Below are 13,120 nucleotides of genomic sequence, written 5' to 3'. Positions count from 1 at the left end.
AATTAACAGTACAGTGTTTAAACTAAGTCAAAGATAATATACCTTAGTTAAAAAGGAGTTTATATTTCAAAAGTCCACATTTCCTAAAATCTTGTGGAATATGATAGTGAGTGCAAACAGTGAAAGCACCCTTACAAATCTGTAATTATGCTAATAGTCACACCACAAATTGCATCGTTTTAAACCAGATTGCAGGAAGGCTGAGCTTTCACAAATTTATTCACAAAGTGAAATGAAACTGTATATTCGCTGTGTGAATAGGCTGGTTTCCTCATTGGCTGAAGCACCAAACATGTTCAAGGGCAATCAGAAATCAGTTAAGGTACAGTAAATTGTGTTCCACTGGTATATATTCTCTAGATAAACAATTTAGCATAATAATAAACTTGAACACAGGATAAGTGATTCCTGATTTTAAATTAATTGTTTTACTTCAAAATTCATTTATTATGGATATGAAAACTTCATGTCAGGAGAAAGTAGCCTTAGTAAACCACTTACGGGATGGATCCTGTAACTTGCCGAGTGCCCTCAACTCACAGTGATTTCAGTGGGATTTGCAAGGTGCTCAGCAGTTTGCTGAATTGGAACTTTAGTTATACAAGTTAAATATTTGAGTGAGATTTTCAAAAGCACTCAGCATTGGCTTAACTCTGCTCCCACTGAAGTGTAATGCTGAACACATTTTAAAATCCCACATGAAAGCTTTAATTTTTTTTCTTAATATAAACAATTAATAAGGTAAAATATTTTGAGATTGATCAGTAACAATTTTTTATAACCTACTTATCAGAAATTTCAATCTAATATGTCTCATTCTAAACAAAAGCCAAGTGCTGGTCTATTTTCAATAATTTAAGAACAAATCACCGTTCAAAGTAAAATATTAAAAGTGTGTATGTTTTGATTGCACATTAGTCCTCCCTCACCCAATGGATCTCAACTACAATCTGATCTGAAAGGATACAGGGGCCCAGTACTTTACGTCTGCACACCTTTGATTTGATGGAAGTTGAGAGCGCTCAGTTCCTCACAGGTTCAGGTTGCTAGCACTGCGCAATACAGCAGGTTTTCCATATATCAGTGCATGCAAACAATTTAATGCATTTGAAAAATGCTTTCATTCTCCCAAATTCATCAGAACAAGTAACAACCAATGTTCACTTCCTCAAAGAAAAAGTTTAGAGAGACAGCAGATGAACTAAGAAAGCAATCAGGCATCAATATTTATTAACACAAGACAAAGGAAACACAATCAATGCGTTAATGGAACACTGTCCAGCCAGGTGTTAAATTTAAAAATGTATATCTACTCTAATTTCAAATAAATAAAAAACCTTTATACATAATTACATAATGTTTTAGTCTGAATTTGACAATGGTAAATATGTTGACAGTAATTAAAGAAAATTACATTTAGGCTAAAAATGTAATCTTGTTTTTACAATTTTATCTCCAGGACAATTAGTATGACCCAACTTAATTACACAGTTATCAGAAGTGCAGTGCAAGTGTTAACAGACTTAGACTTAAGTACTGCAATTTTATGCCACAAATACTTTTGCTAGGGCAGTAAACATACAACAGTAAGGTGTATAAAAAGTTTTTAGTTCAGGGGTAACTGTTCTCAGGGTACATTGTAGCTCTCAACTCAGATTCATGGCATGGACACTAATGGGATGTTTATTTGCTTCTGCAACTGGATGAACTGCAAAAAGACAAACTGGAGTAGAGAGCTGAACAGGAGTAGGTTTGCCCCTTTGGACTCATTGCTGGATTCTAAACGGTACCATACACGATTGGGGGGGAGAGGGGAGGCAAATCCAGCTCTGAACAGGAATAGCTAATGTCAAAGCCTTTGATGGCCAGCCAAGTTCCTTAAGCTAAATGTCAAGAGTCATTCACTTAGGGGATTCTTCCCTAGTACAATGAGAAAATATTTTAGGGTGAATTGGTTACATCTCAAGGCTCTCCCAAAATGTATCAAATGAGTTGTTAATCAGTTTGGAAGAGCATCACTGTGCTCCCAAACTCAAGGAGGCATCAGCAACTAATACTTAGTGCTGTATAACTAGTTATTTACAGAGATGTTGTAATGATTAGATTATATCCCCATCTATAGATTTGCCAACTGAGGCAGTGAAATGACTTGCCCAAGGCAACACCGCAAGTCAGCAGCAAAACTTATTAGAATCCAGGACTTCCTGACACCCAGCCCCATGTTCATTCCGCTAACACACGCTTCTTCTTATTTTGCTGAACACGCTCAGAAGCATCTAGTAATGTCAAAGTTGGCCACTTCTATATGCTACTTATCAGGAAACAAGACTTGAGCACTGTGGGCACTTAGGGGACAAAAAGACCATAGATTACAATTTGAATTCATGAATCCCTAGTCACAGAAATGTATGGATCAGAATACAGTTAATTAGAATCACACTACACTAGACATTTAAAAACATAATTATTCAGCTTCTAGAAATCCAAGCCGAGGTGGAGGAAGGAGAAATTAAAATTACTGAGCTTTTCAGTATTAAAGAGAGAACTTCAGCCTTCTAGATTGAAAATTCCAAAATGCCACTCTAAAAAGTCACACTGCACTGCACATATTAGCAATCCTTGATTAAATTCATATCACAAGACATTTGTGAATTTTTATTAATGCAAAATTACATAAGTGGAGAAACCCAATCAAAGATGGTTCTCTCTCAGTGGACAAGGATTTAAAATTGACAAAACAATGCATCTAAAAAGTGAAGTAACTAGGATATGAAAAAAGCCTTTCAGAACTGTCTTCTCAAAAGTCAGGAGAACAAAGTGAAGCTGCATTGCAAACTTTCCATTCAAGGAAAGTGTGTAATAAAACAGGGAGATTCTCTCAAGGAGGTCAAGGCTGGTCATAGGCAATTTATATGCTGTTACCCAGCTGATCTACACTGGCATTTAATTTTTACAGCAACGACTACACAGTTGTCCATTTCCTCCTTTTTGCAGAGGATCTGTTAAAACCACATTCATATGGAGGCTTTGTACACTTCATATCTACCTAGCAGCATGACTGTGGAAATACTGTTGTTTTAAAATATCCACGAGGGTCTTATTTAAAAAATCTAGGAATTTAACATCAACTCTTTAGAAAAGTAAATATTTAAGCTGCTTGTTTGTAAGGAATTCTCTCCCTGTGGTAGACCTGCCATAGTCAATGAAGATGTATCCTTCCACCTCTATGACAAGCAAATTAACCCTAAATATTTTCAGACTATATTCAGAGCTTTATATCTGAATGTTAACACTCCAGCCCTCAATGAAGAACTGTTATAAAGCATTCATAAGGAGGGGGGGGTTTCAAGTACAGAACCACAACTTGTTTACAGATGGCTGTCAGAGCAGCACTTAATATAGCTGTTATAGATTTGGATTTATACAAGTTTACATTATAAACCTTTATAAAAATTACCTAAACACACTGTATACTTGTTACAGGGGGTAAATAATACATATTAAAATATTTTAAGCATGTATTTACATAACAGACCACAATTGGCCCAAAAAAGCTGTTACAATTTCTGCTATCAGGTCTTCTATGCTTCCAAAGTTTTGTTTTCTTAATCACATAAGAGGAAAAAAAAAAAAAAAACAAGAAATCCAACTATGCTCAAATGCTGCTAAAGGTTAGATGAAAGAAAGATAGTTGATTCTGAAACCTTGTCTCTCCCTCAGCCCATCGTGCCAGAGGATTACAATAATTTCCAAACGGTTGGTCTTCTTGCACACTTTAGGGCTTCTGCTTTTCAGCATTTATAAAGGCCGCAAACTGACCAACTATTTCGGGATGCTGTAATCTTGACTTTTTTGAAGATATTTCACTATGCATGCACTAGAACAACATTATCCTTGCTTTCCGTTGCCACTTTGTCCCTCGCTTAAAAAAAAAAAATCATATTGCTGATTTCAGCCAACTCTCTTTCAGAATTATTAAATTCTTTCTGGTGAATGCCTCAGGGAAATTCAGGGTATTTTCCATATAAAGCCTTTGTACACATTACATTTGCTGCTATAACTGTGGGCACACTGGAATAAATTAAAGATGGAGCCACAATCCCAGCAATGAATTTAATTATTTTTGTCAATCTGTGCCATAATCTTAGCTTTTGGTTTTTTTAAACACAAAGCTCCATAATGAGGGGAAGCTGAGGCTGTCACACAAGTGTACAAATTTCAGTTAAGCATTCTGGAGATGCAGTACAGTTTCTATCAAATTTTTATTTTATTTTTAATGTTTCAAAAGCTTAAATACTTCAGCCTCATTTAGAAAGATGTGACTTAAAAACATAGGCTTCTACATACTATGACATATTCTGGCCAGCAATAAAAGACTACATACATACTGAATTAAGAAAACTTTTGTAAGATTTGCATTTCTCACATTAGTTGCCTAACCAAATGTAATTTATGTTACGGACTTCAAAAATTACAGTCCTCTACTTCAGATGTCATCATTACTTAAGCCAATTTTCTGTCTAAGTGAATTATGTATATTAATATTTACATTTTAAAAATATAGGCAAAATCCATTTTAAATTAAAGAAATATCTATACGAGTAAGTAATTCTTACTTTCAGGGGGTTATTGGATTTGGTCATGGCACAATTTTAAATAAGCAGTGAGATCTCATGGAACGAATAGCTACAGTACAGTTGCAAAGTACATTATATACTGGGGAACTGCAGGACTCGGATGACTCTCTTCTTAATAGTTTATTATCTTAAGTAAATAAACCCTCCCCTTATAGAATCATAAAACAGTATTAGATAAAAATACAAATATGTACAACAGATGAAAAAAGTAACACTACTGTAAAGGCCTTAGGAATTTTGTAACTCACACACTTGTCAACTTTGCATTGTCTATAAAGCTAATGTTCAGTAAACTGTTACAAACATTTTCCATTGTCTACCATATTTCCATTTGACCCTCAGTTGTTGTGATCATAACCCCACAGGATGAAATGAAGGGAATATGGTAGCGATCACAAACTTTACATCAAGTATTAGTACTTTTCACCAGCTTCATTTCTATAGTCACCATTGGTCATTTTAGTGGTCCTACGAAGTTTGTGAACATTATCCCCTCTACCCCATTACATGTTATACGCCACATAGATGGGATCTAATTGATCAGCCAGGAAACTGTCACGGAGATGCATCCGTTGTTTTTCTCCTCTGGAATTGATGGGAATAACTCCTGGATCCACCACCACCACAACTCCCACAATTAGATAATGTTCTTCCAGGACCACATTGGTAACTAGAGGGACTAAATCCAGGGCTTCCTGTTCACAGCCGCACAGCTCCACAACTACCACCAGCAAGTTGGTCCATGTGAACACAGCACTGAAATTTAATAAAAAATATATATTTAATGCATATATTTTGTATAAACATGAAGTTACAAATCTTATTCCCCCTTCCTAGATCTTCCTCTTTTGTTCAGGTACCCGGATATCATGGTGATGTACAAATAGTACACATACCAGAACTTTCCCTGTTACATGACTGTTAGGTACCCAGTTCGTGGAAGGCAGATCTAGCATAATGCATATGTTTGAACTCTTCACACTTATCTGTGAGCAGACTACACACCCAGTATCTTAACAAGGAATGGTGGTAGTACACTGGGAGGAGTGAGAGGGAAAGCGTTGAGGAGCTGCATAAAGTTACACTTTAATTTTGAACAGGATTCCCAGCCACAGTCCTTTCTACATTTGGGAACAACTGCTCCTATTTTCCTCTGCACAAGTCCTGGATTATTCTATTGTTCAAACAGCATAAGGCTCCAGGACAGTTTTTTCTTCATTCAGGCATATTAAGCGATTGTATTGGCTTTAAGATTTCTGAATTCCCTTCCCATTTGAAGCCATCCTTCTGAGGATGCAGGTGTCCTTCAAATAAATGAATGGGAGCAAAAGAACAGAGGAAACTGTCGTCAAAGGCCACTGCAAATTTCAAACACTTTATTAACAAGCAGATCAGGATGCTACTTCGTCTGACTTGTGGGCTAAATGTTGCTCTCAGTTCTGCAGGTATAAACAGAAGAGTAAATGTTCCTTACACACTAACACAGAGGAGATCAGAGTTTGTACTTTGTCACCTTCAGCTAAGGCTCTTGACTGAACATTAGGCCTCAACTCAATATTATCCTCAATAACTTGCCTACGTTTACACAGCAAGTCTATGGCAGACCTACGAATAGAACCCATCTGACTCCTTGCCTTGGGCTTTTACCACTTGATCCTGCTACTTTGTACAACCATCTTTTATATTGCTGGGTAAATGGGGAAATGTGCATTCCGTAGTGTTCTAGTTTACCATTCAGCAATGCTCCTGTGTGTCCGAGATACTGAAGTCTCTATGTCAATTGGATGATAACGGAGTCCTCTCAGCTCCAAAGTTTCATCCAGTGCTCCTACGACATACAGTGCATCATGGCGATCTGGGGTTGGGGGATGAAAAATTGCACACACACATTTTAAAATGGGGGATGGAAAAAGATAAGTGGCGCAGTGAGTAAAGTATTACACAATGTGTACTTGTATTCCCTAGTGGTCAATCAAGTGGTAGAATTACAATAGCATTGACAAATGTCAGGTTTAAACTAGAAAATTTTGTTAGCATAATAATGTTGGTTAGGGGTGTGATTCTTTACAATATTTTTATACCAGCAAAAAGCCCTAGTATAGACACAGTTATACTAGCAAAAACGTCCTTATGATGGCACAAGCAGCGTCTCCACTAGGGGAGTGATCACTATAGCTGTACCAGCACACCCTTTGTAATGCAGACAAGGTCAAAGAGTTTGCTCTCTTCCTTCCCACCAGCATAACATGCTCCAGAGAGTTGAAGTTAAGGGGAAAATAACCTGGAATAAAGGGATAGAAAAAACTGCTACAGTCACAGATAAGGCTCGTATCCGAAATCACGTCCTTTGCTACAGCAGTGTCAGGGAACGATTCACCTACCCACACCCGAGAAATAGATCATGAGAAATCATCCAGGATGTTAAATGCCAGGCAAGGTATATGCCTTTCCTGAGACTGGTGGGGGAGAGTAGGCCTCATAACTCTCTACATTGGCACCTGTTCTCTAAGCCGGGGTACAATTAACTGAAGCCTGAAGAAAGCTCAGTTCATCCCTACTGGCCAGTGAAAAGTCAGACACAGGACACAGTTGGGAAAATAAGGCATGGGTTTTTAGGACATGGTTGTTCCAGCCTGGAGGACGTTGCAACGTGCCAGATACCTGATGCTTGGAGACCTGGTGCTAGAGAAGAAATTAAAATCAATAGTAGCAGCTTTAGTGAGCGAGCAGGGGAGGCCTGGAGCAGATACACATTAACAGACGAAGCCATGGAAAATTCTCCATCTTTGCTAAAAAGAAGGAGAAAGGCGCCCATTTTTATCTTACCTCCACTGGCAGCTGTGAGCTCCGTCCGGCGAACAAAGCCAAGGTATCCAGTTCTAGCCCAAAGTGTCTGAGCAGCATCGCCAAAGCTCAGACGAGTGTTGAAATGATCGGCTTGAAGGGATTCATTATCATAGATGGTATAGTAACCACTAGCCGTGTGGGGACTGTTCACCCAAATCTATAGAGGAGATAATATGGTTGAGACCCATACACCATTGAAATGGAGCCTTCTTCAAACAAAAGGATTAAATGCATTATACTTCACAAAGAAATCATTGAGGGACTGAATTGTAAAAGGAAGTTCTTTTTATTGAAGATTTAGTTGGCATAGTAACTATTTGGCAGCTTAGCTCTGGGTGCCCAAAGAGCAGCCCAAGAGCCAAACACATCCTGCAGAGCACTTTACAGCTGCCCTCCTCCTGTAACAGGAAGAGGATGGATAAACTACAGGTTTTTATTGCTTGTGAATTCAAACCACAATTTCTATTTATCTATCAAGACAGGTCTAACTACAATCAAATAATCAGAACAGCATGCAAGCTCAATTGCAAATTTGACTGTTTCTTTAGAATCCAACTGTCAATTACAGTAATCCAGTTGCAGTATTCCACAGCTAGATGAAATTTGCAATGGAGTGAACCTTCATTTCTAAAATTATCTCTCTAGTTTTGACATTAAATTTAATGCCCACACACAAGCTCTAGGCACCCCAACAGTACTTAGATTTCTAAATACCCAGCAGCATTAACCCTTATGTATAAATAAACTCTGCCAACCAGCAGCCTTAAAATAATCAAATGGAGATAATATAGCTCAGCCAGCAGACAAAAACAGAGAAACTCCCAAAACAGCAATTAAACCAGCAGCTACCTCCCCAAGGTGAGAATCTCCAACAGGCCCCTTGGTCTCAGGATTGACTATAATCACTTTGACTCCAGGCAAAATCTAAAGGACACAACAAGGAAAGTGAGTAAATCAGTTCATGGATTTCTGCCTGTAAGTGTCCAAAATACAAAAGAAGTTAGTTCACCTCTTGATTTTGTGAGCATGGGCGTCACCTTCTATGGAATGTGTGTACACCTGTTTTTGCACATCTACACAGGATATTAAGAACTGACTAATTTTATAGCAAGAATGCATTAATGACTCTCAAGGTCCAAGCAAGTGAGGGTTTCTGGGGCTGTAAATTCAGGACATCAGTGGTTAACTCCTATATGTTTTTTGAGAGTTTGCATAATGAAGTCTGCCCAGACCACTTGGAAAAACTGTTTCTATTGATGTTACTTCATTTAAGCAAAGGACTAACAGCCACTGCACATCCCAATGCATGCTGCCATCCAGGATACAGCAGACTGCTTACAGAACTCTGATAAAGTGAAAACATTTACTGTAAAATAGAATCAACCCCCGCTGCCCTCACCCTCAAATTGTTCCAGAGCACTGCAATATGGAAACTGCAATTGAAGTTACAGCAAAGCCTGCTATTAGAGTGAAAAAAAAAGACTTCAACGTATGTGGGTTTCTCTGCACCAGGGAGTTAGTTCAATGGTCATCTTTCTCATGCCATACTGCATGACTGGCTTAATACAGATGCCTCCCTGAACTACAAGTTCACATATAAAATGTTTCTGAAGGACACAAACACACTTGGTCACATGCTCTGTGTGCCAAGCCATTAGGGAAGTGGATGTGAAATTACCTTCCCAGATTCCGAAAGCAGCAGGCTCTGTGGAGCTCCCCTCTCTACCAAACGCACTCTGAAGGGAAAAAACATTATGATGAAAAGCAAGAACTTCATTTACCACCTACCAAGGAATCTCATGGCCAACACAGTATTCTCCAGGAGGTTATGTAGAGGATGAATAATAAATAAAGTGCAATGTAAATACACTGTACCTGTCATGTCTTAAGGATTTCAGATCTACGTACACTGTGGTAGGATCAGGCCCAGAGGTTCCCTAAAGATTAACATTAAACAACATGTTAATATTTTCTGTTTCTAATTATATGACAGTCAATGATAATTAATATAAAGTGTAAAAACCATACAGAAGAGCAGACAATTATATGAATAAAAAAAAACCAAAACAACCCACCACCCCACTCCCCACGTACAAAGAGCATTACTTTTTGGACACTGACTCCCTGGAAATAGTCCGAGCTGGGCTGTTTAATTAGTACAAATGCGGTGTGTGTATTTGGGCTCCTGGAGAAGTGCCCTCACTTCTCACCCACCCACACTAGTCTCTCCATCTCCTGCTCAAAGAACGTCACACACTGGCCCTTCCTTTTAGGGTTTGTTTCTCTTTACTCTGTTTTCTAGTAACTCTTCAAAGAAAAGAAATCAGAAAATACCAAACTGTTTCAAGTCTCACTTTTTAAACAATCAAACAACAATGACAAGGCTGGTGCTCAAAGCCATTGCATTGATAAAGACAAGGTAATCCATGCCTCTGCCAAGGCAGGAGCTCTCAAATGTTTCCTTATGCTTCATACAGATGCTAGAATTCATCTTCACATTTCCCACCCCGGCAGCTGCACCAGAGGGAGCGCTAGCATAGACAGGCCACCAGCCGATACATCTGTTCTGAATGCTCCAACCATTGCTCTTATCCGTGGAGTGGCAAATGCTGGAAAACTGGGGGGAAAATGCTGGAATAGATACAACCTTACAGTAGGCCACACCTTGAGAGAAATTAACCCATGGCACCACAACCTTCCATTCATGACTAACATCCCTGTGGCAACTGCAGTTATTTCTTACATGGAAATGCAGAAGTTTGGAAGCATCAAGTGTTTTTAGATTCTTTAATGCAATCTGGCAGCTGGAAACAAGGAGGAACTGCCTGCATGGTGTGCCTTGCTGCTCTCCACAGAGCACCAGTGAGTGCTCCTCAGACCAGAGTTTGAGCTAAGTTAACAATTTAGCAGTATGTGTTGGTTATGAAGAGTTTGCCAATTCAGAGCTCGACAGAATCTGGAAACCTGGTGCCACTGACAACATAATGGTCATCCACATTAAATACCCCTTTGGTACCTGTAAACAGATAGCTACGTTGACTCTTGACCCAAAGGTGGTGCTCACAGCACGGGATGACAGGCCAATGTCTTTGAAAAGCTTGGAGAAGGACTGGGTGAGAGAAATTCGTGGCCGCTCTTCTGCAACCACCACACAGGTCCGGACACACGACAGATTAATTCCTCTTGCCTGCAGAAACACGGTGCAGATACAGATAAATGCAAACAGTTGCTGCTCTGCCTCTGACAAACGAAGCAGAGTCCCACAGAAGACTGTTTGCCCCCTCCTCCACACCTGATCAGCAGGAGACGACAGGTCCACAAGTGAAGGATACCTCCCATTACGCCACTCATGATAAATGTACCTTACTGTGTCCCTGTTGGCAGGCTATCAAATGTGACTCTGATCAGGCAGCCCAAAAAGCATAAATGGAATAATGGCATTTTCAATTCTGCTTCCTATCCAGCTATAAGGAATACAGCTCTCTGCATTTCTGTAGTACCTCATCCCTGAGTTTAACTAAGCCTCACCACACCTCTGCTGGGTAGTTTAGTATTATCACTCCTATTTTACAGATGAGGAAATGGAGGCACAAATGGGTGACGTGACTTGCTGAAGGTCACACTGGGGCTACAGCAGAGCTGGGCACAGACCCCTCAATTATGTACTCTAATCACTGGAAAACATCACTGCTGCCCCATAATTAAAGAAAAACGGACAGCACTACAGCTTTGCAGAGCTGCACAGTAACCTATGTGATTGGGGATATCATGCAAAGTACAAAACTTCAGAACATTTTGTACGGTCAGTGATGCACAACTGAGTGGTGACTTTGTAGATGGAGTACAAAGCCACTTTTAGGAAAACAGATGCAAGTAGTAATCATAAACCTTGAGCATATTTATTTTTTCCTCCTGCTCTTCCAGAGAATCATGCTGCTGCTTAATGGCTTGGCCAGCAGATATGCTGTATCCTCAGCTGGCTTAGAGCCCTGCAGCAGGCTGATGGTATATAGCTGAGTATTCATGCAGCATGATGCTGCTGCTACTGCCTCCCCCTTCTAAGGTTTGCTAATCTCCATTTGCTTTAGCACAAGACTGGGTACCAACTTTTAAAATCAGTGTAAGATACTGACAAAGGTTCTTACCTTTAAAGCTTCGACCTGATTTCCAAGTCCCTTTGTGCACAACTCCATGACTGAATAGGAACAGAAAGTGTCCCTTATTTTGTACTGACTGACAGTGGAAAGCCAGAGGAAAAGATTGGATTCCAACTCCATAGGAGGAATTAAGATGGACTGGTGACCAGAATACACGCTGCCATGGAAGATTAGAGAGAGAAAGATTTTACTATAGAAGCTGGTTAGCATTAAGTTTGTTTTTGTTATTTTTGATCACCGACACATAGTGATGTTAGGACCAAACGTAGGTAATGGGATTCCATGTCTGAGATAATTTGATGACAACACTAGTGCCCATCTCCTTTATAATGTGCAGCAATATTGTATTTGTAATAAAAACGTCTTGTAATTGAGAAGTGGTGCACACACTTCCCATTGCCAATGTAAAAGAGAAACGCAGGCCCCGAAAATACATTCCATCGTAATATGTAACCAACAAAGAAAATGGGAGAAACTTTCTAGAGCTAATCTCTTGCAGTGCATCTACATGTTAAGAGAAAAACAGCCACACCTGGATAGATCTTAAAACCGGAAAGGAAGGGGGTCATGTTATTGAACATTCAGAGCCAGATCCTGAGCTGGTATAAACTGGAATCATTCCACTGAAGACAATGTAGCTGGGTCAATTTATACCAGTTGAACATACAGCCCTCCATTTCCTGTTTTAAAACCAATCAATATTTTACCCTTTTGTTTTCATTCCAACTCATACCTGCAAAGGCACCAGAGCGTAAAGCCAAGTCCGCAGTAGGGATCAAGACAAATGGCAATCTGCCGAGAGGAATAGAGCTCACACTGGAGCTTTATCGCCCTGCAAAGCGCATTCACTGCTGAGTGGGACATCTGTAACAAAAGACAGAGGGAGAGATACAGTGTTGAAATCCAAGAACATAGGAACAGGATTTCTCTGAGTCAGCTGGGTACAGTGAAATATGGGCTTGGTTTCCTAACAATGCTACTCCGCAAATTAACTACCCTTATCACACATGGTGAGTGCAAAACATTGTGGAAGCTTCCACACAAAGCTCTGTTTATCTTAGACCATTAAAGCATGTTATAAAAGGAGCAGCAGCTTCAGTTTCTCACTATACACCTCCCACAGCGTTTGAGCCCAGCCAGCACCCTACACCAGAGACTAAGGGCACAGTTTTTGCTCCTGTTTCTTTCACACCCGTTTCTGTGTTGCCAACTGCCAGAGCTACTCTCTGCTTTCAGTGGAGGCCAGTGAATGCTGTTCCAATAGTTCACTGTTAGCCGAGACTGCCGAGCGATACCATCATCATTCCCTGTTCACCTAAATATGCAATTCTCCATCAGCCTAGGCACCTGAAAGCCTGAGGCTGCTTCTGGCCTCTGTCTTCCGGCAGGACATCCCAATTTAGAGCTGCTTTACCAGCCTGAAGCCAGATTGCATTTTTTGGATCTGCCAATACATAGCTTTACTCTCCCAGTTTATTA

At 39.8% G+C, this 13,120-nt stretch overlaps 1 protein-coding gene across 3 annotated transcripts in view; it reads right to left on the bottom strand.

The window, feature by feature from the left end:
• Positions 1 to 1,213: 1,213 nt before the first annotated feature.
• Positions 1,214 to 13,120, bottom strand: part of DIP2B (disco interacting protein 2 homolog B) — a 134,748-nt gene continuing 122,841 nt past the window's right edge. For all 3 annotated transcript variants that reach the window (XM_065576569.1, XM_065576567.1, XM_065576568.1), the window contains 9 exons: positions 12,375 to 12,505; positions 11,630 to 11,798; positions 10,501 to 10,671; positions 9,360 to 9,421; positions 9,163 to 9,220; positions 8,334 to 8,408; positions 7,464 to 7,641; positions 6,369 to 6,492; positions 1,214 to 5,393 (listed from right to left, as the gene is read on the bottom strand). In XM_065576569.1, the coding sequence (XP_065432641.1) occupies positions 5,141 to 5,393; positions 6,369 to 6,492; positions 7,464 to 7,641; positions 8,334 to 8,408; positions 9,163 to 9,220; positions 9,360 to 9,421; positions 10,501 to 10,671; positions 11,630 to 11,798; positions 12,375 to 12,505 (1,221 nt within the window). In that variant the 3' untranslated portion in view covers positions 1,214 to 5,140. The remainder of the gene's footprint in view (positions 5,394 to 6,368; positions 6,493 to 7,463; positions 7,642 to 8,333; positions 8,409 to 9,162; positions 9,221 to 9,359; positions 9,422 to 10,500; positions 10,672 to 11,629; positions 11,799 to 12,374; positions 12,506 to 13,120) is intronic.

This window comes from Chrysemys picta, chromosome 22, assembly GCF_011386835.1.
Source record: "Chrysemys picta bellii isolate R12L10 chromosome 22, ASM1138683v2, whole genome shotgun sequence".
Classification (NCBI taxonomy): Eukaryota; Metazoa; Chordata; order Testudines; family Emydidae; genus Chrysemys; species Chrysemys picta.
Note: the sequence above shows the minus strand (reverse complement) of the source record. Positions and strands in the feature narration are given on the sequence as shown.